This window comes from Bidens hawaiensis, unplaced genomic scaffold (assembly GCF_021521415.1).
Source record: "Bidens hawaiensis isolate Kalapana, Puna unplaced genomic scaffold, B.hawaiensis_p1.1 tig00019639_1, whole genome shotgun sequence".
Classification (NCBI taxonomy): Eukaryota; Viridiplantae; Streptophyta; class Magnoliopsida; order Asterales; family Asteraceae; genus Bidens; species Bidens hawaiensis.
Window position 1 is genome coordinate 16,819 of NW_027492978.1, and position 23,271 is coordinate 40,089.

The 23,271-nt window shown below is 34.6% G+C and overlaps 1 protein-coding gene and 1 long non-coding RNA gene across 2 annotated transcripts; both read left to right on the plus strand.

The window, feature by feature from the left end:
• Window positions 1-1,355: 1,355 nt before the first annotated feature.
• LOC143558722 (uncharacterized) lies at window positions 1,356-3,376 on the plus strand. Its single transcript, XR_013139785.1, has 3 exons — window positions 1,356-2,546; window positions 2,625-2,848; window positions 3,055-3,376. It is a non-coding gene; the product is annotated as an uncharacterized LOC143558722 (long non-coding RNA).
• Window positions 3,377-5,176: 1,800 nt separating this feature from the next.
• Window positions 5,177-7,855, plus strand: LOC143558741 (serine/threonine-protein phosphatase PP1 isozyme 2-like). The gene is made up of 3 exons (XM_077047516.1): window positions 5,177-5,469; window positions 6,587-7,146; window positions 7,432-7,855. The coding sequence occupies exons 1-3, from the start codon at window positions 5,292-5,294 to the stop codon at window positions 7,648-7,650; spliced, it is 957 nt and encodes a 318-aa protein (XP_076903631.1). The 5' UTR covers window positions 5,177-5,291; the 3' UTR covers window positions 7,651-7,855.
• Window positions 7,856-23,271: the final 15,416 nt, after the last annotated feature.

The following is a 23,271-nucleotide window of genomic DNA, read 5'->3' on the forward strand; positions in this document are numbered from 1 at the left end:
GAGTAAAAATAATAAAATAATAATACTTTAAAGATACAGAATATCCACTTTCTTTATAGAATTAAAAAGGGGTGTTCATCAAATCGAATTCGATTTATTCAAAGTTTGAAAGTCTTAAAACTAAACTCGAATTTGACTCAGATTCACCTAAAAACTTAAATAAAATTCAAATAAGCGTACTCTAATTCAAATAAACCATATTAGAAATTAAAAAAATAATAATAAAATATTCAAAATTTTGCAAAAGCTTTTTTTGGTTTTAGCGGCTATGTTAAAAATAATGAATCATACGTGTTATTATTTGTTAAGGAATGTTATCATTGTACACCATCTCCATAGTGATTGTATAGGCTTTTACAGCTTTAAAGGGCTATACGAGCCTTATAGGTCACGCATGACTGACAATTGTAAAGAGGAACACACAAAATAGCTTTTTTAGATCCTATACGGCCCGTATACATCTTCAGCAACTCAGGTCCTATACAACTTGTAAAGCCCTATACTAGCTGTATGGCGAAAGATGATGTGTAAAATCCCATGGTGGTGTATGAAAATCCTAGCCGTTTACACGAAAGGTGGTGTGTGAAAATTTATGGTGATGTATGAAGATCTTATGTGTTTGTTAAATGTTAAAATAAGTAACGTAAATAATTGAGTATTTTGAAGGCAATTTGAATATTAACGGTGTGTTGGGGGAGCTTTTAAAATTGTTTTGTTGCTTATTTGTTTTTCGAAAACAAAATCCGCTTTTGAAAAACTTCACTTTAGGGCATTTTTGGATTGAGTTTGAAAAATGCTTATTGGCTTATTGGTGTTTTTATAAAGCTAATAAGTTAAAATGTGCTTGGCAATCACAATTTTTTTTTTAATTTTAACTTTTTGAAATGGTTAAAAAACAGTTATCCAAAAGCCTCAAATCATGACTTTATAAAATATGTTTTCGTAAAAACCAATAAACCGATAAGCATTTTTCAAACAAATTTTATTTTTCAATAAACAAATAAATAACTTAAAACCCACTTTATATTATAAAAAAATTGAATATAAAAATCTAGTCCGGCCTTTCCTAATTATCAGCCAAAACCCTAATCCTTCGCTTTCCATTTTTTTTTTATTTTGTTTCGCTTCCGCCGCCATCATACTCTCGCTGATTTGTTTCTAACTCAACTCTAGTCTTGAGGTAATTAATTAATATTATTATTATTATTATGTAAAATGTAGATCTCATTCATCAAACGCCCTCTGTTTCTATACATCTTTCAAAGTTTGTTTAATTCTGTAGGCGAGGGGAGACATGGATCGTATATCACAACTTCCTGATTTAGTTGTTAATCACATACTCTCATTTTTTACCCCTTTTCTGCTTCAACCGAAGGCAACAACTTGAAGTTGTCAAGTCATTCTTTGAGGAGATTGATGGTACACTCAGAATGTGATTTGGAAGATATTGAGCTCAATACCCCCAATTTGGATTTATTTGTTTACTCTTGTATTCATTTGGATCTGTCTATGGTGGGGCGTTCAACCCGTTTGAAAGCATGTATGCAATGTTATCTCGATGATTCTATTGATACTCTTTGGTTCCACGAGTTGAGGCTATTTTTGGGCAAGAAAGATGGGTTTAAAGCTTTGAACTTGTGTATTCGCACCACTCAGGTTCTTTTCTTTGATAACAACAATATTAGTTTGTTGTGAACAGTTATATTAAATGATCAGGTTTTTAGTGATTAGGGATTGTTTAACTAAACGAATTCTTATGCTACCAAATAAGTTTTATCAGGTGTTTTTTTTATTAAGCACATTCATGGATTTTTCAATGTTTGTTGAAAAGAGAAAATTAGCAAATGGATCATCAAGATTTTGATTGTTTCACAGAACTTACAGCAGTGATTAAAGACATGCTTTTTAAACAAATTCTTTTAAGTACTTTGTTCCAAAAGTCCATAGGCAAATAAATGTTTGTTTTAATTTTGAAAGCACTTTTTTGTGTTTCTGTCATTCATCAATCTTGATTTACATATTGATTTAACATCGAGTTACAATCAAACAAAGTTGTAATCCAATTCCCTTGCAGAAATTCAGAGTTGGAGAAGCTAAAGGCGATTGTGTTGCCATGTTATGAACTTGAACATGTTGAGCTACATCTGGACGACCATGTTGAATCATCGAATTAGCAGCTTTTGTGGATGCTGTACTTTGGTGTTGCCGTCCTCGATCCCTAACTTTAATATCATCCTCTTCTTTAACTGATTTTGATGAACAAAATGATGTTGTCCTGGTAAACGTTATATCTAACAAAGATTAATTGTCATTTCACTTTTATTACACTTTAACATTGTTTTAGAATTTGTTGTACACTACAATTAAGTGGAGATATTATATTATTATCCTTTATTTTTTTTTGTTATTTTTTTCGTCAGTTTACATATGGAAGCTACTTCAACAAGAAGATCAAAGCCATACCAATATTAAGATCGTGTCGCCTTCTTCATTGTTGGTGACATTACCTAGAAACAGCAAAGCAATTAGCTTCATAAAGGAAGAAGGTACACTTTTTCTTTTTATCAGATTAACTTTACACATATATTTCACATTATTTATGTTACTTATTGATATCCAAATAGTTATCCAAGAAGAAGCAGACAATCAAAGGTTTGCGGGTTTGAAGATTTTCTGATGCGTTGGATTTTGGAATCTATCTGTTAGGATGAGGTATGAAAGTTATGAGTAATGATTAAAGTTTTAACACATTGCAGTTTTTGTTTTATAAATGTTATGTTGTACGTATGGAAGTGTTTGTTTTATAAATATTATGATGCAGAGATGATTATTAATATTGACAATATGGGTGGCTTTTGCTTTTTATTGTTCAGTTGATTTAATGATCAAAAACTTTAATCAAGTCATGATTATGACTAAATTAAGACCTTAATCATGTTCATTCCAAAAGAAAACTATCCTTTTTTATAACAAATCAAGTATTGCTTATTTTATAACTGATAACTTATCAAGTACAGACTCTTTGAACTTGGAGGCTTTTGGTAAAATTAAGAGTCTTGTGTTAGGTTTTATTTTGATTTCATCCTTGTCCCTAATTGTTCGGGCGGGCTTGACTATTTTGTTGTTGGTGAAGGTTGTGTTGTCTATTTCGTTTGTCTAGTTGTTTGGCATGGTATGTGCTGTTTACTCTAGTTTAGGGTGTTCAGTTTTACTGTTTTAGTTCCATATGAAAAGTGATTAGATTCTATGGGGTGGGTGCACCATGAAGGAACCAACAGTATGTTTATGTTAACAACTCGAATATGTAAAGAGGTACTGTGTTACCAAAAAGTTTTGTAACATGGTTGCATTCTAAAATTCCTTGTACTATGGAAAAAAAATTTAAGTCTAAAAAATTAGGAAGGCCAACTATTTTTTTTTTTGGGAACATACAACTAGTTAAAACTACAATATTTTGTTTGCACTACGCGGTGGGTTTACATTACTCGAGCAAGTAGGAAAGCTAGAGGTAGCGCGGTGCAACCCATGTGTAGTGGCGGGATTCTGGTCGGCATTAATTCGGTTCGTTATGGCGCGTAAAATCAAAAACAAAAACATTTGAAAATTTATTGAAAGAGGTGGAAAAATTTATAATGTGGTTGGCGTAAAGTTTTTCAATTTGATGTACTTGCTATAGCAAATGAAAGAGAATACCGAATATAGTCAATTGTGTAAGCAAAGTGGTATCGAAACATGTTCGTTTCATTGTTCTTTATTATGTAGTGTCCAATCTAACGCCATCAAACCCAAGTTTCATTAAAGAAAAAGAAAAAAAAGAAAGATAAGGAAAATGAAGAGTTAAATGGGTGGGTTTTTTTTTCTTCTTAAATTGGAAAGAATTAGATGAAAGGAAAAAAAATGAGGAAAGAAGTGAAAATGAAAAAGAAAAAAAAGGAAATGATTCATATCACTTCTCTTCTTAACTCAACTCCGGAACACAGCCTAAATCCACTCAGTCAGTCAAAGTTAAAAATCATTATTTACTAGATTTATTAGGTCATGCCACATGACAAAAATGCTGCTAATACGCACAGATTTATTAAAAGCTAGACGGACGCCTATAACAAAATCTAGATTTTTAATTTCTATGTGAGGCTCAAATTATTCTATTTTCGAGAAAAAATTGACTGACGGTTAAAAAAAGTTCTTGTGGTGACCATATGTTTTTTTAACGGCTAACAAACAGAGAATTGTTTAGATACTCTATACGGGGCGATCCAATGGCAAAATGCCACCGTCAGCTAGCCCAACCCAGCCGTGCGGAGCCCTTAAGCGCCTCCTAGTTATCTCCAATTTCGGGGAAAAATCCACCCGCTCGAAGGACCACTGACGGTAAAACCCAAACACCCTCTGGATTAAACTGGAGATCACAAAAATCCCGGTCTTTTTTATTACTCAACCATGTCCCCCAAAGTATTATATATGAGGATTTAACTTGAGTTTCTATTAAGAAACTGTACCTTTCTACTTTAAAGAATGTTTGAGATTGAATTTGAAAAATGTTTATTGATTTATTGGTGTTTTCAAAAAGTTAATAAGGTAACATGTGTTTGGCAATTACAAAAATCTTTTTTATTTTAGATTTTTAAAATGAGTTAAAAAGTAGTTTTTCAAAAACATTAAATTATGGCTTTTTGAAAAAGTTAATAAACCAATAACACTTTTTGTGTTAGAGCATTCTCATCCCATTCTCTATCTCCAAATAAAAAATTACACTAAAACTCACTTTATTTTCTCTCTTCATTTCAATTAAAGAATACTTTTTATACCTTTTATCATTACCCTTTCTCTTTCCTTCACTCACAACCACTTTCAAATTATATTAAAAAATTATAGGGGATGAACAGTAACTTTTCAAATATACAGAAAAATTACTACTTTTTCTAAAATATAAAAACTCTTAACTCACAACACCCTGAATCACTCTATAAATAATAAAAACACCCCTCACATAATATAAGGGGTTAGATAAGAATGCTCTTAGAGCATCAAATCTGCTCATCAAACACAAAAACGTGTTATTTCCTTATTTATTAAAGAAAACAAGATAATCCAACGTGTAACTTTTAACTTTAACGATGGTTCACAAGAAGCATCACCGACATCCTCTAACTCTGCTCATTGGTCATCCATCATTCGCCCACCGTTTGTTTATACTCTTCACCGTTGACCACCAATTTTCCACACACACTACTTTTATTCGCCATCTATTCTGACATAATTAACATATCATTTGCATATGAACAACAACAATGGACCAATCTGTTGTTGATAACATCATTCACAGGCTGCTTGAGGTTAGAGACAAACCCACCAGTAAACACTTTCAGCTCAATGAATCAGAGATCAAACAGCTTTGTGTTCTGTCCAAAGAGATCTTCTTGCAGCAACCTAATCTCTTGGAACTTCAAGCACCCATCAAGATTTGTGGTATTAATTTCATTGTTTTTATGTTTGAGAACATGAATACTTGCTGAGTTGTTTCATGTCTGTTGAATATTCTGCCCCCCTTTGACTATTAATATAGTATCTTGAAGACCCAAGACCCCTTTAAAAAGTTGCAAAAAATTTGAACTTTGGTTCAACTAAAATGATATGAAAACTTACAAGATTGTAACTTTTTAGGCTGTGTGGTGTAATATACTTTGAATGCTTAAGGTAAATAATGAAAACCCTTTAAAATAAAAAGATTAGTGGGCGGCGAGAAAGGGCTACCCCCCCGGCGATTTTGGGGGGGGGGGTGTTATTGTCGCCTGCTTGTTTTGTATATATTAATATTATATATGTTGGTGAGTGATATATATATGCATATATATATTGGGCTTACAACACTACTACACACCTAAAACAAAAATCCACTCTTTTGCTGACTAGGCGCCACATGGTGCAAAACACCCTATTTTGTAGCCCCTCCACTACACATAGCCTTAGTGATCAACTACTTATATAAAGTTACAGAATTTGTACTATTGAATATTGATAGAATATCTTGAGCCTTGAGGAACTCTTTAAAAAAGTTGCAAAAAATGTGTGTTTGGGTTCACTTGAAATGATGATTAAAACTTTAAAGATCGTATTTTTTTCGGCTGTATGATGTAATATGCTATGAAAATACGGTATCATGATCTAACTACTAATGAAAAGTTACAAAATTTGTGCTATTGATACAATATCTTGAAACTCTGATGAAGACTTAAAAGATTGTATTGTATGTTGTAACATGCCTTGAATATTAAGGTATATTATTTTTTAAAAGCTTCAACTATGGAATAACGAAAACTCGTTTAAAAGATTGTATTATTGATCAAGTACTATTCATAAAAAGTTACAAAATTTGTGCTATTGATACAATAACTTGAAGGTACAAAATATGTGCTTTAGCTTATCTGAAAGATGATTAAAACTTAAAGTTTGTATACTTTTCAGTTGTATGTTGTAATATGCTTTTTTGAAAGCTTCAACCTTATAAATAGTGAAAACACTGTCAAGTATTTTGTATTAGGAAACCTAATCAAATTATATCTTTTAACTATGATAATAATATCAGGTGACATCCATGGTCAATACCTTGATCTTCTTCGCCTTTTCGACCACGATGGACTGCCTCCAAATGCCAACTACTTGTTTCTTGGCGATTATGTTGACCGAGGCAAACAAAGCCTTGAAACAATATGTCTTCTTTTGGCCTACAAGATTAAGTACCCTGATAGCATCTTCCTGTTGCGTGGAAACCATGAATGTGCTTCTATAAACCGCGTATACGGCTTCTATGACGAATGTAAAAAAAGATTTAATGTTAAGTTATGGAAGGTCTTTGGAGATTGCTTCAATTGTTTGCCCGTTGCAGCTTTAATTAGTGACAAGATATTGTGTATGCACGGTGGTCTTTCGCCCGATCTTAATGATTTGGATCAAATTAGAGAGTTGACCCGTCCTACTGATGTGCCCGATAACGGTCTGCTTTGTGATCTGTTGTGGTCTGACCCGCATCAAGAAGTCAAAGGGTGGGCGATGAATGACCGTGGCGTTTCGTATACGTTTGGTGCTGATGTTGTTACAGAGTTTTTAATAAAACATGATCTTGATCTTATTTGCCGTGCTCACCAGGTTTGTTATTCACTTTTTTGTGAATGTTATCGTACAGTTGACTTTTGAGGTCAAATGGACTAAATTTCGACTTTGGATTGGTATAAATTCTTCAACTTTTTTAAAACCGTGTAATGAATTTACTTTTCTTTGTTAAAAATGTTACTAATGAAGAAATGTTGGTGTTCATTTGATAGCTTGTTCTTTGTCGGTTTCGAATTATGAAAGAAAGTGTGTTGACCTAAAAAAGTCAAAATGGAGTAAAGTTTTAAGTAAGTTTCAAAGGTGTTACTTTGTTAATTTCAGGTGGTAGAGGACGGGTACGAATTTTTTGCGTACAAGCAGCTTGTAACGGTGTTTTCGGCTCCTAATTATTGTGGTGAATTTGACAATGCGGGTGCTTTTATAAGCGTTGATGACAATCTATTGTGTTCCTTTCGAATATTAAAACCCGCAGAAAAGAAGCCGAGGTCAAAATCTATGATTAATCTGTTTGGGATCTCCAGCGGCGGCAGCAGCAGCTAAACATTGTTACATTCCAGCTGAAGTTGAGGGCAATCAATACTCTACTGATCGACAAAATAGTTTCGAGAAATTAAGAAAATGTTAATAGTTCAGTTTCGAATATGAATTGATGCCATGAAGTTGGTTTGTAAAGGCATTTAATTTGGGTTTCTTAAATAAATTTGAGGTGTATATATTAAAGAGTGTGTTAAACAGCGTTCATTTTTTCGGAATTTTGATGCTTTAGGAATAAAAGAAGAAAGGTATAGAAAAAAAAAAGACATGTAGACATTATCTTGATTGTTCATTTATATTTTACAACATATGTATGCATAGGAAAATATAAAATTTATAGTCTAAACGAGTTAGTTTGATATTCCGTTTATGTATGTAACCTATAATAGATAATCGTACAAAATGAATAATATTCTATGAGAGATTTTTTACGTGCATATCGTACACATTTATATATAAAGAGTGCTTGTTTTGTGTTGTAATAAAAACGTAACTGACTTAACTGTACTACTTTAGCGTCGGTTTTGGTTTTCGAGTATTATTGAGTACAAATCAGTTCGGGTTCGGGTTTTAGTACTGAAATGCATACCCTTTCCGTACCCTACGGATAGGGTCGGGTACGTTTTCGGGTATTAAAACCCGGGTATAAAAAAAACCGGCTCCGTGTTATTTTTTAGAGTTCGATTTCAGGTTCGGTTTTTTTTTCACCTCTACTCGGAATGATGATAGTGTGATAGATAGTTAGATACGGCCCGAAGCCCGTAATATCACGTCACTCACATGGGCCTCTAGATCCAAAAGTGAACCAAAATACTTTTATGAGCCTGGGCTTTTAGGAATCAAGACATGAAAATTTGTCGGTGGGCTTGCATAGTTGCACCGTATTAGTTTTAATGAAACCGAAAAAGAAATAAAGGGCAAATCATTCTTTTATTAGAGTTTAGATTTCAAAATGAACCTGTTCGGGTTCAGTTTAAGTATTTCATCGGGTTATGTTTACTAGAGGATAGTCATTGTACCAAAAAAAACACTTAACGTACAAAGTGTTAAATATAGGTTGTGTAATTATTTTGCTTCAAGTGTATCTATTTCGTGCCTAATGAGTTAACTTATTTACTTCATGCTTAATTATTGGGCAAAATAATGTTGTATGCTCGGTACGTGATATGTCATATGTATTGGATCTTTTATCATGCTTACTAAATGTGTTAAATTCATTTAATACTTTCAGTTTTCATACTTTGTGTTCTCTCATCTATCCTTTTATGTTTATTTTGTTACTAGTTTGAGGCCCGCGTATTACACGGGTAATTGATGAAAATTTTGTGTTTGAATCATTAAGTGAAATATACTTAACAAAATGATCATATATTTTATACAATTACAATTTACATTAAAGTTACAGACATTACATAACTAAGATTACACAAATATATTACAAATAAATAAAACAATCCTTGTACGCTACATTTGTGATTTTATTGGTTGATATACATTGTTTATCACAAATCAAATATTTAATCCATGTCTGCTTATAACTCTTGATAAGGTAACATGTAGGTATGTTTATAACTCTTGATATAGCCACGTATAATTGTCCGTGTGATAAATAAGATTCTTTAAATACATACCAACCCTCGATAAATGATAATATATCCATGAAACTAACAAAAAAATATTCTTACACATAAAATATCATGCATGTTAATCAATTAATATATATAATGTCATTTGAGATCACGTGCTCATGTTTATCCCAAAACATGATTATCTAAAAACCAGATTACCTGAACTTTGATGATATAGTCATCCTTATAAATTTTTAGAATTTAAAATTGATTGATCATGATAAATTTGGTTTCATTAATATTCTGTGTATGACAAATATTTACTTGATCTTATATTTTACAATTAACAATTGTATAATTAAGCAACATATAAAACCGGAAATTAAAATATAACAATTTTTTTTTTTATATTAATTGAAAATGACAAATATATACTAACCTTAAAGTCATGTTCGAAGAAAAATGATTATTCTTAGTTAGTAGAATAATAGAAGATTTAAAGTTGCATAAAGTGAAGGTATGTAACATCCCGAATTTTCTGGAATATTAATTAATATACTAACTTCATCGGGTGAAATAAGTGAGTTAGCGGAACGATAATAATAAAATATGAAAGAGTAAGTAGGCTATTTAGATGAGATTAATTATGGACTAAAAAGGAAAGATGGGCTTTGAGTCCATGGGTTTAAGGGAGTATAAATACCCCTTAAACCCTAATCCTTTCCATTTCCATCCATATTTTCCATCTTATTCTCTCCACACCATAAAAACACACACATAAACCCTTCCATTTCGGCCGCAAGCAAGAGAAGGAGATTCGAGACCAAAACAAGATAGGATCTTAATAAATCTTAATCAATCAAGCAAGATACAAGATCATAGTTCATAACCAAGCTAACTCAAAGCCTAGAAACGCTTAAAGGTACGTTCTTTAACCTTAAAGGTTACGTTTTTATGAACGGTTTGCCTTGAAACTTAAACATAGAGTAGATCGGGTCTAGACAAATCATAAAGTTACAAACTTGAGGATAAAGGTGGTCTTAATCTATTCATTAGCTAGGGATCTAGCTAAAATGAGTTTAAAATCGATAAAGCTTTAAGCTTTATACCTAAAACGGGTTTTGAAAGTGATAAAGGTCCAAGCTTTATGCTAGAAACGAACTAGATTTAGATGATGTAATAGTAATGGGTGCAAGACAGCTTAGATTAATAGAAAATGTGGTTTAAATGTAACGGAATGGGTACCTTAACGGTGATAAGGATGAACAGATGGATAAAAACGATCAGGCCTGAGTTCTCGGCCATTCTACAGGGTCCTCGGTCAACCCGCGTTTTCGGTCAATATGGGTTTTCGGTCAATATGAGTTTTCGGTCAAACGGTTTTCGGTCATGCATGTGTTCTCGGTCATACACGAGTTCTCGGCCAATATGTGCTCTGTCTGGAATTCTCGGCCACATAGTGCTCTGTTGACCTTGGGCCTGGTCAGTTGGGCCCATAGATTATAATGAACAGTGGACCTGATCTAACTAGTTGGCCCATATGTAAGGCTTAGATAAACAGGCCCAACTTAGAAAGAGTGTTGGTTAATTAGAACACCAACTCAAATAATTATATAGTTAAGTAACAAACATATATTTAACAGTTAGCCAAGCTCGGCTAAAGGGAAGGAATAACCATTAACGGAAGACGTGACCGCAATCAGGTGAGTTTCTAGCCCCATTTCCTTGTTATGTTTTCGGGGCTGTGTGCATACTCGATGTGAAGTGTGAATACACTTACCTTAAGTGGTAAGTGTATGTTATAGATGTTATACAAGTAGTTAATATATAATGCTTGCCGGTGCGTGAACGATCTTCGGATATTGCACGTATCGCCAAGGATAGTGATTGCCAAGTGGTTATTAGTGTGTATGAATGCTATGATGTGACTTGCTTATTATGTAAATGATATGAAGCGTGTTGTAGACAAGTAGAGGTAGAGTGTGTTAGAAGTGGCAAGAGTCTAGTAAGAGTGTTAGTGGCATGACAATAGTACGTGGTAGGGTAAGCCTATACGTGACTACGTTATTAAAGTGGCGTAGTGGCATAACGTTATACGTTATTAAAGTGGCAAAGTGGCAGGTGTAGATAAGAGGCTAAGTGGTAAGGTGAGCAGGTTAGATAGTAGACTACGTGTCTTCGGATACGTATATGATGCATGTAGTGGTTGTATGATAAGTTACTTGATTAACTAGAACTCACTCAGCGTAGCTGACTTTTAGTATGCACGCAGGTGAGCTGATTTTAGAGTTAGCATGAGGACGGCACATGGTTTGAATTGAACGGCTGGCATATGAAGACAGAAGAAATGGTGTTTAAAATATGATGTTTTAAGTTGGTTTTAAAGAAAAGAGTTAATGTTTTGTAACGAATGACTTAAGTTAACGTTTCCGCGAGAGGTTTTAATTAACTCTGATTTGTAAGAACTGTGTTTATGAGTAAATCCGACGCTAAAGTATGGCTACCGGGAACGGGGCCTTACAAGGTAGTGATTCTTATTTATGAGAGATGAAAGTATTTGATAATGAATGTTTAAATTTTGAATACTAATCCTCTGTTATTTGTTAATATTATGGGAGTTGTTGGAATGTTTAATTAATCGATATATATATTTTAAAAACTTACAGAAAAAAAAGCAAAGATTTCGGATTCGTTGGAATCATGGTAAATGACTTTTAACCGAATTAACTATTTTTTGTAAATTAATGTTAAAATATATGTTCTGAAGCATTTTGGTCTGAATTATAAAGAAAATATTGAAAATTAAATATTGATTTTTTACTGCTAAAACTCTTTATACTACACAAAAAAATCATATAAATAAATAACATATACTTCATATAGTAAATTTGTATACATACAGATTATAAATATATAATTCAACTTCAATAATTTAATGCTAAACACCAAGATATATAATATGTATTCTCTATGTTTGCAATATTTATACAAAACGTTTGGAGAAAATTAAGAAAATACACATTTTCCCGAGTTTAATTGCATATGAGAATATTTTAAATCCAAATTTGAAACCAATCTTATATAAAAAATTATGCACTGTTGCTCAAATCCCAGTTTAAAAAACAATTTGTAGTTTACCATACAAATCCAAATTCTTCGACAATAATTAACCTTTATTTGCTTTAATTTGCAATTACTTGTGACTTTAAAATTATATTCTAACAAACTTGTAACGTCAATTTTAATATCTCCTTATTTCACCATTAATGTTAATGAATGAATTGATTAGGATTTACATATAATAAAAACAAACTTAAATTCAAATTTGACATGGCTTAAAAGATAAGGACCATATATTGAAATAAGTGAAAATAAATGTGAGGATAGTTATGAGGATGACAAGTTGCAAAAATATGTAGTCATTTATTAGAATATATAGATTTGTCTTAAATCTTCTTGTTAACCATAGCATCTATGCATGTTTTATTTCTCGTATCATAAGGGGGGGACGGGGCGGTATATTTCTCATCACACCACCACCAATGGTGGTGTGCCACATCACCAGCCCCAAATCCATCACATGTGATGGATTTTACAAGGGGTGGTGGTGTGATGGCTATCACCCATCACTTGCTCCCTTCCAACGGCTCCTCCTCACACACCTCCTAGATTTCCACCCCATCATTTGTGTGATGGCCATCACGCAACAATACCCAGGCGGTGCATGATAAGCCACCCATCACGCGTGATGGGTAATTAAACACCGCCGCCGATCCTTTCTTCAAGCGTGATGCCGTCCCCCCTAAACATTCGAATGAGCTGACAATAAATTCAGTAAATTTTTAAATATTTTCTTTTTGCTGCTAATTAACTTGCTATCGAATGTATTATATATTTTTTGTTGCTTTTTTGGGCTTTCTTCAATTACCTCTATATATTTATTAATTTTCAAAGAAACCAAGTAATATATTTTAATTTAATTGTTTTAACCGCCGCCAGTATATAAGCAAATTTAGCAGACTTTAGAGAAACAAAAGTTAATTACATGATAAGGCTATGCGTAGCGGAGGGGCTACAAATTGGGGCGTTTTGCGTCGTGTGGCGCCCAGTCAGTAAATGGTGGGAATTTGTTTTTGAGGTGTAATGGTGTAGAGGCTACAAATAGTAATATATATGTGTGTGTGTGTGTGTGGTGTTTGTGTGTGTAACACACACACAACATATTAAATTAATGATATTCTCCACACCTTTCCGGCGACAAATACATTCCGTCCCCGCCCCTTTTCGCCCACATATCGCCGGGGGGGTGTTCCCCCTTCTTCTCACCACGATTCGCCCCAACCTACGCCCCTTACGGATGGCCTAAGGAAAGAGTTTTTAATCCACTCCAACTAAATAATCGAAAATTTACCATCTCTATGACAAAACTGTCATAACAAGTAATCGAGTATAGTATTGTGTCTGTTATCCTTTCTTTACACGAAAAAAACTATTACAAGAACGAAAGTTCGAAAAGTTTCAGTCTTTACAAATATGTGTCATATTACTTGATTTTTTATAAATTATATACAAAATATAATTATTAAAATAATCAATAATAATACTTAAAAGTTCATTTTAAGGAACAATTACAAGATGGAAAGGTCCAAAAAAACATCACGTGCGAACCTGACACGAGTTGCCGTGTCAAGCTCTTTTGGTGCCACCAATACTGGGCAAGTCATGTGCTGAGAACACAAGCATGTGATCAAACTTAAAAGCTGTCAGTATCTGCTACTTGACCGATTAGATAACTTAGCCCTCTTATTAAAATGGTGGTGGAGGCTAAGAGACGATGGAGATCAATTATGGGCAAGAGCTATAAAGGCAATCCACGGTAGAGGTGCACAAATCGGGTTCAACTGGAAAACCCGAACCGGTTCGAAACCGGTTTTTTCACACCGGGTTGTAAAATGGCACCGGTTCCAATCAAGAACCGGTTCGGTTCCCGACCCGAACCGATGCCCAGATATGCTAACTTTTAAGAACCGGGTAGGGTATGAACCGGAACCGGTTTTTACGTAAAAACCGGTTCCACCGGTTTTTTTTGAAATTTAAATATTATAGCCGTTAGGAACCGGTTCCAACGGCTAACGGCTATATAGCCGTTTTGACCGTTGGAACCGGTTTTTTAACTATAAATAGGTTATTTTTTTACTCTAAATAGCAAGGTTTGTTTGTGTACTTGTTAAACCACTTCCAAAACTATAAAACACACTCCAAACCACAATTAACCTTAAACCGACAACAAATGGCAACTAATGATGACGTTGTTATGGTGATCGAAACAACAAGATGCCCCGATGTTTGGGTTCATTACGATTTGTGTCTCATGACCGACTCACATGAGTTGGCACGTTGCAAATATTGCTCGAAGTTTCTTAAAGCAGGGTCCAACTCGACATTACGAAAACATACGAATAAGTATTGTCGAGAGAAAAGAAGTTTGGAAGCTAAAAAAACGGAAGTGGGAGAGTCGTCCGGCTCTACAACCCAAAAATAAGTATTCCCGGATTAAAACGACGGACTTTGTTTTTTATGTTTTAGTTGTTATGTTTAGTATCGTTTATGTTTTAATAATGTTTGTAATAGTTATTTTTTAAATAAATAAAATGTTCGTCGTTATTAAAAAAGTAACAAAAATTAATAATGAGTAACAAAAGTAATTATAATAAAACAAATCAAAACTAAATATTAGTTGAACAAGTTACAAATAATTTTACCAAAACAAATAATTACAACTCTTCTTCGTCTTCATTCTCGTCTTCACCCTCGTCTTCGTTATCGGAAGAAACCCCGTCCTCTGCCTCCTCATCATGAATATGACGCTCTATTGGTATTTCGTCTTCAAAGTTCGCCTTGTGTTGTACACGATCCACCGCATCCAAATGGTCCTTTAGGCAAATGCAAACCTCTAGAGACTCGGGAGTTAGTTTTGTTCTTCGCATAGATAACACCCTCCCACTAAGAGAAAAAACCGATTCGGAAGCAACCGTTGAGGCTTGTACGGCAAGCAAATCACGAGCCATGGCGGATAGAATGGGAAATTCGTTTTGTTTACCTTTCCACCAAGCCAACAAATCAATATTGCAAATTTCGTCGACCGTTGCGCCCTCAACATAGTTTGCTCCACTATATCGACCAAGTTCGCTGCTTGGTGTGTTTTCTCTTTGCCTCTTAGATGTCGATTCACGAATCCCATTCATCAAGTTTATAAGTGGGTCATTGCACGGCCTACTAGTTGTTGTTTTTTTCACAAAAGACGATCTCGTGCTTGGACCATACATTTGAAAATAATGGTCATAAAGGTCTTGAAGGTTTTTGTTGAACTTGTCCTTCGCTTCCGTCGACAACTTCGGGTCAATCTCGTGCATACCTAAGTTGTCGAATATTTCCTCAATCGTTGTTTCAACCCCATTAACATTCCAATAGGGGTTTAATGCGGCGGCACAAGTAAAGACCGGCGGTATGTTTTCAAAATATTTTATGAACTTTTCTTTCATCACCGCAACAATATTTTCGAAGAGTTTGTTCTTCTCCGCAAAGCTTTTAAAAACACAAGACATATAGTACAATTCTTGCAAAACCCAACAACTAGTATGATAATAGACTCCCGATAATTTTGTTGTTGACTTTTTGAACACGTCAAGATACTCCAACAAATAACCGACTTGGACCCAAACACTTTCCGGAAACATATCGGCCTCGCGTTCTTCAACTAGATTGTTATGAAAAGCTTGTAAAGTTTGGCGTTCGGAAAAAGCACACTTTAACATATGACAAGTTGAGTTCCAACGGGTTGGAACGTCCCAATTCGGCCCCAAATACTTTCTTTCAACCGACTTGCAATAGTTCTTATATTCAAGATGTCTTCATTTACCACTTTTGAAGACATCTTGTAACATAAGTCTAAAGTATTTTAAATCATCACAAATGTTTTCATTGTCAAGACCTATTTGAACAACCAAGTTGATGATATGTGCAACACATCGGACATGAAAAAAATCCCCGAAACAAGGTGGTGAATATTTAATGATAAATTTTTCAGCCGCCTTAGTATTGTTTGAAGCGTTGTCAAACGAAGTCAAAAATATTTTATTTCTCAAGTTGTAAATCGTTATAACTTCATCAAGTAATTCAAACAATTTTTCGGCGGTATGTGGGAACGGGAAGTTTTCAAAAGCGATGGTGCGTTTCATCAATTGCCATGTCACCGGATCAACCCAATGAGCGGTGACACATATGTATGATTCGGGCAACCCGTGTGGTGCCGACCAAACATCGGTAGTGAAACTAACCATGGCTTCTAAAGAATGAAAAGACTCGATTAACTCTTTTTTAGCACACTCCCACAACCTGATACAATGACGTCTTAAGGTAGTACGACTTACATGTGTGTATCTCGGTTGTAGAGTTTCGCGAATCAACGACGTCAACTCCGGGTTATCAAAGTGGTTAAACGGCAAACCTCGTTGAATAACGAACTTTGCCATTCTATCTTGAACTTGAGTCGTGTTGTAACGAAATAGTGTACCATCTTTACCCAAGTCAATTTGATCGGTCGCACCAATCCCTTTCAACGCCTTGCAATATGGCTTCTCGATGTGCTTTCTCAAAGTAGAGTTGGAATCGTGCTTTAATATTGAACCACATTGTTTGCAACGAGCCTTTTGATAACCTTCGTCATCCACAATCAAATCCCAATTCTTCCATATGTATTGGTTGCGGTTATGGTTGACTACCGTAACAACCCTTGGGTCCTCCGTAACAGGAACGGGGGCAACAAAAACACTCTTCTTAGTCTTCTTGTTAGTTTTTTTGATGGGTACCATAATAATATTTAGTTGGATGGTCGGGTAAAGGAACGGGTTTGCTAAAGGAGTAGTATTTTAGTTTGTTTTTGAGTTTGGTGGTGAAACAAGTGGTGGAAACAAGTTATATACAGGTTTGGGCATCAAAAACCGGTTCCAACGGCTATATTACCGTTGGAACCGGTTCCAACGGATCTATTGTCTCAAAAACCGGTTCCAACGGCTATATTACCGTTGGAACCGGTTCCAACGGCTAATTGGTGTCTGAAAAACCGGTTCCAACGGCTATATTACCGTTAGAACCGGTTCCAACGGCTAGTTTGACTTTTGTTTGACCCTTCAAAAAAAACCCGTCGGAACCGGTTTTTCCGGGTACGAACCGAACCGGTTCCAATTAAGAACCGGGTAGGAACCGAGTTGGAACCGATACTGACATACAAATATGAGAACCGGGTACGATTTTCGGGTATAAAAATACCAAAACCGGGTATTGTACCAACCGGGTTAGAACTGGAACCGGTTCCGGTTCGGTTCCACCAGTTAGGTTCCGGAACCGGTTTTTTTGTGCACGTCTAATCCACGGTAACAAATGGGGAAAAAATGTTATCCCGCTAAAAAAAGGAGCTTCAGGAAGTTGGAAGAACATTGGTGCAATTGCAGGGAACTTTCAGAAAAAGGGCATGAATCTTACCGATAAACTCGTCTGCTCGGTGGGGAACGGAAACAAAACCAGATTTTGGTTTGACCGGTGGACCGGAAACAGCCCCTTATGTGATCAATTTCCCTTTTGCTTTGGTAGAGCTCTTAATAAAAATGCACTAATTGAAAACAACTACAAGCGGGTGGGTGAGCAAATTCAGTGGGATTGGAACTGGATCTCATTACCGCAGACTGGGGGGTAGTGGAGGGAGTTCTCGGCTCTTATGAAATGCCTCTCGAATGCTCCAATAAAAAGCAGGCCAGACACTTGGGGCTGGGTCTCTGAAGGTGGAATGCAGTTTAATGTTAAAACAGTAAGGGAAGATATAGCAGTCAATGTCGTTGGCAGCGTCCATAATCAGGTCTTGAAGTGGTGCAATTGGATTTCGCCAAAAATCAATATGTTCATTTGGAAGGCTTGGGATGGTAGAATTCCTACGGGTTCGGAACTACAACGCCGGGGCGTAAATCTGCAAGATAGAAGATGTGCAAGATGCGGATACGCTGATGAAACTGTTGATCATCTTCTTATTAATTGTTTGGCTGCCAAAAGCATCTGGTGGCATTTGGGAATCTGGTTGGAGTGCCCAAATCTCGCTCTTACTAGCTCGGTGAAAGACACTTTCCAGTTGATAAAGGATTCGGCATTCTCACACAGGAGGAAAAAATCAATGGTAGCAGTTGTAATGGTTGGAATGTGGATTATTTGGCGTGACCGCAACCAAAGAATTTTTAACAATAATCCCTGCTCGGTCTCGAAGATATTGGATGACATCAAGGAAACTTCAATCCTTAATCTGAAACATAGATCCAGGTGGAAAAATTTGTAAATAGATAGATGGTTAAAATTTGATGTAAACTTGTTTTGATTCTATCTTTGGTGGTGTAATTGGTGTTGCCTTCTCTTTAGCATCTTGCTTAGAGATTGGTTTGGTGGAATGAATATATGCAAGCTTTTTTGTTAAAAAAAAAAATAAAAAAAAGGAACATTTTGTTTTCATTAATTGCCAAAATAGTGCCTAAACTATTGCTCCACGACATTTTAGACACATTAAAGGTAAGAATACGATTGTAAGTCTTACGTTATCTTAGTTATCTTATACTCCTTCGTCTCACTATAAGTGTCCAGGTTTTAAAAACATAAAGTTTAAGGTGGATTGAATGATTACCTTTTTTTTATCTTACCAAATGACAATAATGTCCTTGAAAAGTGAGTACATCAATATTGTTTATTATTGTTAGTTGTGTGTTTAAGGGTAAACTTGAAAATTGGCTAATAAACTTTGAAAGTAGACACTTATAATGAGACAAATAAAAAAGAAATGTAGACACTTATAATGGAACGGATGGAGTATATGAGAAGAGATTTGTTGATAAATAGTAACTTTTAAATTTATAAAAAAAGTACCTAGTGCCAACAAAAAAATGTAGTGTGATGTTTAACGATTATGTCTGACACAAGACGTTAAATACAGTTATTCAACTCAAACAAGACTATAATAACTTAGATACGAATACAAATGTTATCAAGTGAGTTGCATGAATCATGATACATATAACATGATTGAATATAACTAATTCAATAACACAAATGGCATGGCATACGTGGTTGAATAAATCAGAATTGCACAACATGTTTAACATCATTATTGACACAACTTGCTTATTATGAGTTAAGATATAACAAAATACAATTAAAAACATAAAACAAATAGTTATTACTTATTAGGGTCTGTGAAGCCTTTGTGCATGTTTTATTTAGGGATCGTTATATGTTTTATTAGGAGCTTAAGATTATCCACAATAAGTGTTTTTAAAGAAATTTTTTATAGAAAAAGTGTGATGTGCATAAAATAGGGCATGATGTCGAAGAGAGAGATGAAGATTAATTCATTAACAAAAACTTCCAAAAACAACTATGTGAGTTTGATTAGGAGAGATGAAGCAGGTTAGAGAAATGATGTTTTTAATTGATTGTGAGTAGACCATGAAAAATAACTATGCTAACTAGTTTGGCAAGTGCCACTTAGCACACCAAAAACACACATAAAAATACGGATGCTCTAAGTTAGATCCTTTATTCCTAGTCTATATATACCCTATGATGTGATTGTATTATTTGTGTGCTAATAAGAAATTTTCTAGCTGCAGCACGTGGATGTAGGTTCTCTGCTGGCATCGGACCACATCGTGTTTTTCGTTTTTATTTAATGGTCTCAACGTGATATTCATTTGTGTGTTTGTGTGTGTTGATTCTGATGCGTGCCACTTTGTTCCTATCAATAGTTACTATAAATTACAATCCATAGTATATTTAACAAACTACGCTAGTCAGTTAGGAAGCAGAATTTATTATGATATATTTAACTATTTATGAAATTATAAATCCATGTTATTATTTTGAAAAACTACTCATAAACATATTGCGTGTGTCTGTTTGTTTAACATGGTTGATTACACATGTGATTCAAGTCCTCAAATGGTTAGACCGGTTAAACCCATTTAGTTTCTTGTCGATGGATTGTTTTATGAATTTTCACTTGTTAAAAGTCATGTAAGAGGTAACCATAAGTGAAATCATGGAGGTGAGAATCTATTATCGGAGTAACGCCAGCTCAAGACCATTAAAAATAAGGTAGGGTTTAAAACTTTCACTTGAATAAGGCCTCATTTTTTTAAAAATATGTATATATGTATTTAATGTATATTATATTCACTTTGAGAGTTCAAACCAAAACACAATGCTAATATAGTGGTAAGAGTGTAAGACTCTACTCTTGCTCTTGGAGGCATGGGTTTGAATCTCATGGTTCCGAACTTTATTTTTCCGTTTTTTTAGGTCTCATGAAAATAGATGCCGAAAGTATGAAGCACTTGTTCAAAAAAGTGATCGGATTTTTTTTTCCAATTTCGGCTTCTAAAGTACTTGGGTCGACCATGTATGGAACGTCTGGGATCAAATCCCGGTATCATCCGATTTACTCCAAAACACATAATTTGTCTCCATATATATGATGTACATCAATGTTTTTTAAGTGAAATTATAGTTTTTGTTGCCCATATTTAGCTTCCTTTCCACGTTTTGTGGAATTTAATTGTTGATTATGGATTCATGGACTTTATTTATGATTCGAGGTGCCGACAGGAGGCATAACATAGGAGGCCAAAAATTTGGTCCGACCTAAACTATGTCAAAGTCAATAAATCACTACGGCATGGCACGTCACGCCTTCTAGATCCTTGTAGAGGAAATAAACGCTATTCTAAATATTAATAATAAATTTTCCACGAACTTCAAAAAAACAATTATTTTATATATCGTTTATGTTTATTTGAAAGGAATCTTGCATTGATTGTATAAAGTAGAATAAATAATTATAATTCGAGAACACATGAAACAAGCCCATGTGTTATGGGAGTAGACTTAAGAAAAATATATGTTACTTGACTGATCTTTCTCAATTCACGCCTTATCTAACGACCATGCCTTATTATTTTATTTATTAATACCTAACCTCTTCTTGTTTTGTTTTATTATTATTTTATTTTTAATACCTAACCTCTTCTTGTTTCTTTTATTAAATTGTTGTTCAAAAATGGATAAAAATGTTGGCAAGATGTTTGGCTAAATTATGGTTAGAAGGGAATCTACTAGTCAACAATTTGGACAACTATTAGTTAGATTAATTACTTCATTAATTAGTATATTGACGATAAGTTAACATTTTTGTATTTATTTAATCGGGGATTGACAAAGAATATTATTTTTCTATCTTGCACATCAATAATATAAATTAACAAACTTTATATGTATGTTTCTATCATAATCATTTTATGTATAAGGAATTTTGTTTTTAATCACCGGGACTTCATGAACTGTAACACTAAATTCCAAACGTTTCTAAAAAATTATCATTTTTTCATCAACATCAAATGTCACTAATCGATTAAACTATTAATAAAATTATATACAGATATGTATATATATGTGATGTGAGTGAGAGGGGGGGGGGTCCACCTTCCCCGTCCGCCTCCAAGTTTGCAGGCACAAACTTCCATCACAAACTTTACCAATAAACTTCCTCACAACGCTACCTCATACTTGATTTTTACTCCAAGTGATCATGTTGTGAATACTCAAATACTAAGTTGAGAACCGGATGATGTATTATTATAGATATTGTTTTGAATGTACTTGTAATATATAAAAGGTGGTTATGTTTGTCACTCCCAATATTTATGATTATTATGAACGTTTATTTTTGTTATTAAAAGGTTTAGCTTTTCAATTTTTATTGTTTTATTTTACTTTATGCTAAATGTGGATGATGGTGCTTGTCTATTATTCTTGCTCATAAAAGTATCACTTCACCGTACCATAAAAGTTGATATTCCCTCCCGATAGTGAGGACCAGCTAACATGATAAAATAACTATGAATTCCACGTTTTAAAATAATAATAATAATAATAATGTGAATCTTTAATGTTATTAACTTTATATCATGAATTATACCAAAATTTTATAGAAAGAGTCTATATGAATCAAACTTGGGATGAGCAGATGACGATTCGGTTTGGTTAACAGCATTTAACAGCATAACCATAACAGATAGCCTTGGTAAAAGAACAGACTTAACCAATCGGTTATGGTATGGTTTTAGTTAAGGTTTGTTTACTGGACAAATTGATTCATAATGAATCGAGTAGGCTATCAAAAGTCAACTGTTTTCTAATACATGGTTAAGAGATACATACACAAGTCAATTGTGAATGGTATTCTCAAAACAAAAGTCATTTGTTAAAATTAGTCCGTTGACTATTTGAAGAAACACTAATTGACCCCGGGCAGATTACGGATAATCTGGGGGTTAAATAGATGTTTCCCACGAGGGTTAGTTCCGGCAAAGATGGTTGTTCTTCTGATGACCTGCAAAACAGACACCGTGAGCTCGTCACTGAGAAGGGGGGGGGGTACCTCCTTGTGACCACCCTCCGGCGTGAGAATCAGACTAGATTGCTCTTGAATATAAATGTATATTTAAGAGAAATGACTAGAGCAGATATCAGATAATATATGAAGATATAAGATAATGATACCGTTCCAAGGTGTTGGAGTATTTATAGCCGAAGGTAGGTTTCCAAGCAGGTACAGCCGGCTGTATAAGATTCCTTTTCTACCAACTGTGGGCTACGCACGTGCCATGCTGGTGGTTGGTGGGTAGGCAGCGGCTGATAGTGACATGGCCGGCTGTGTACTATTCATTTTCCACCAACTGCGGTCTATGTACGTGCCACGACAGGAGTTGGTGAGTAGGCAGCGGCTGATAGTGACATTAAGTACTAGAGCGTGCTGCTCGTTGTACTGTTGTCAGTGAGCTGTCGCTGCTTTGGTCAGATCTTTTGTCCATACCTTGGCAGGTATAGTACAAAAGATCCTCCAGTAGCGTACGGACTGGCTCATTTGGGCGGGAGTTTTCCCGGCTTTGGGGGGGAGTATTCCCAGCTTTGT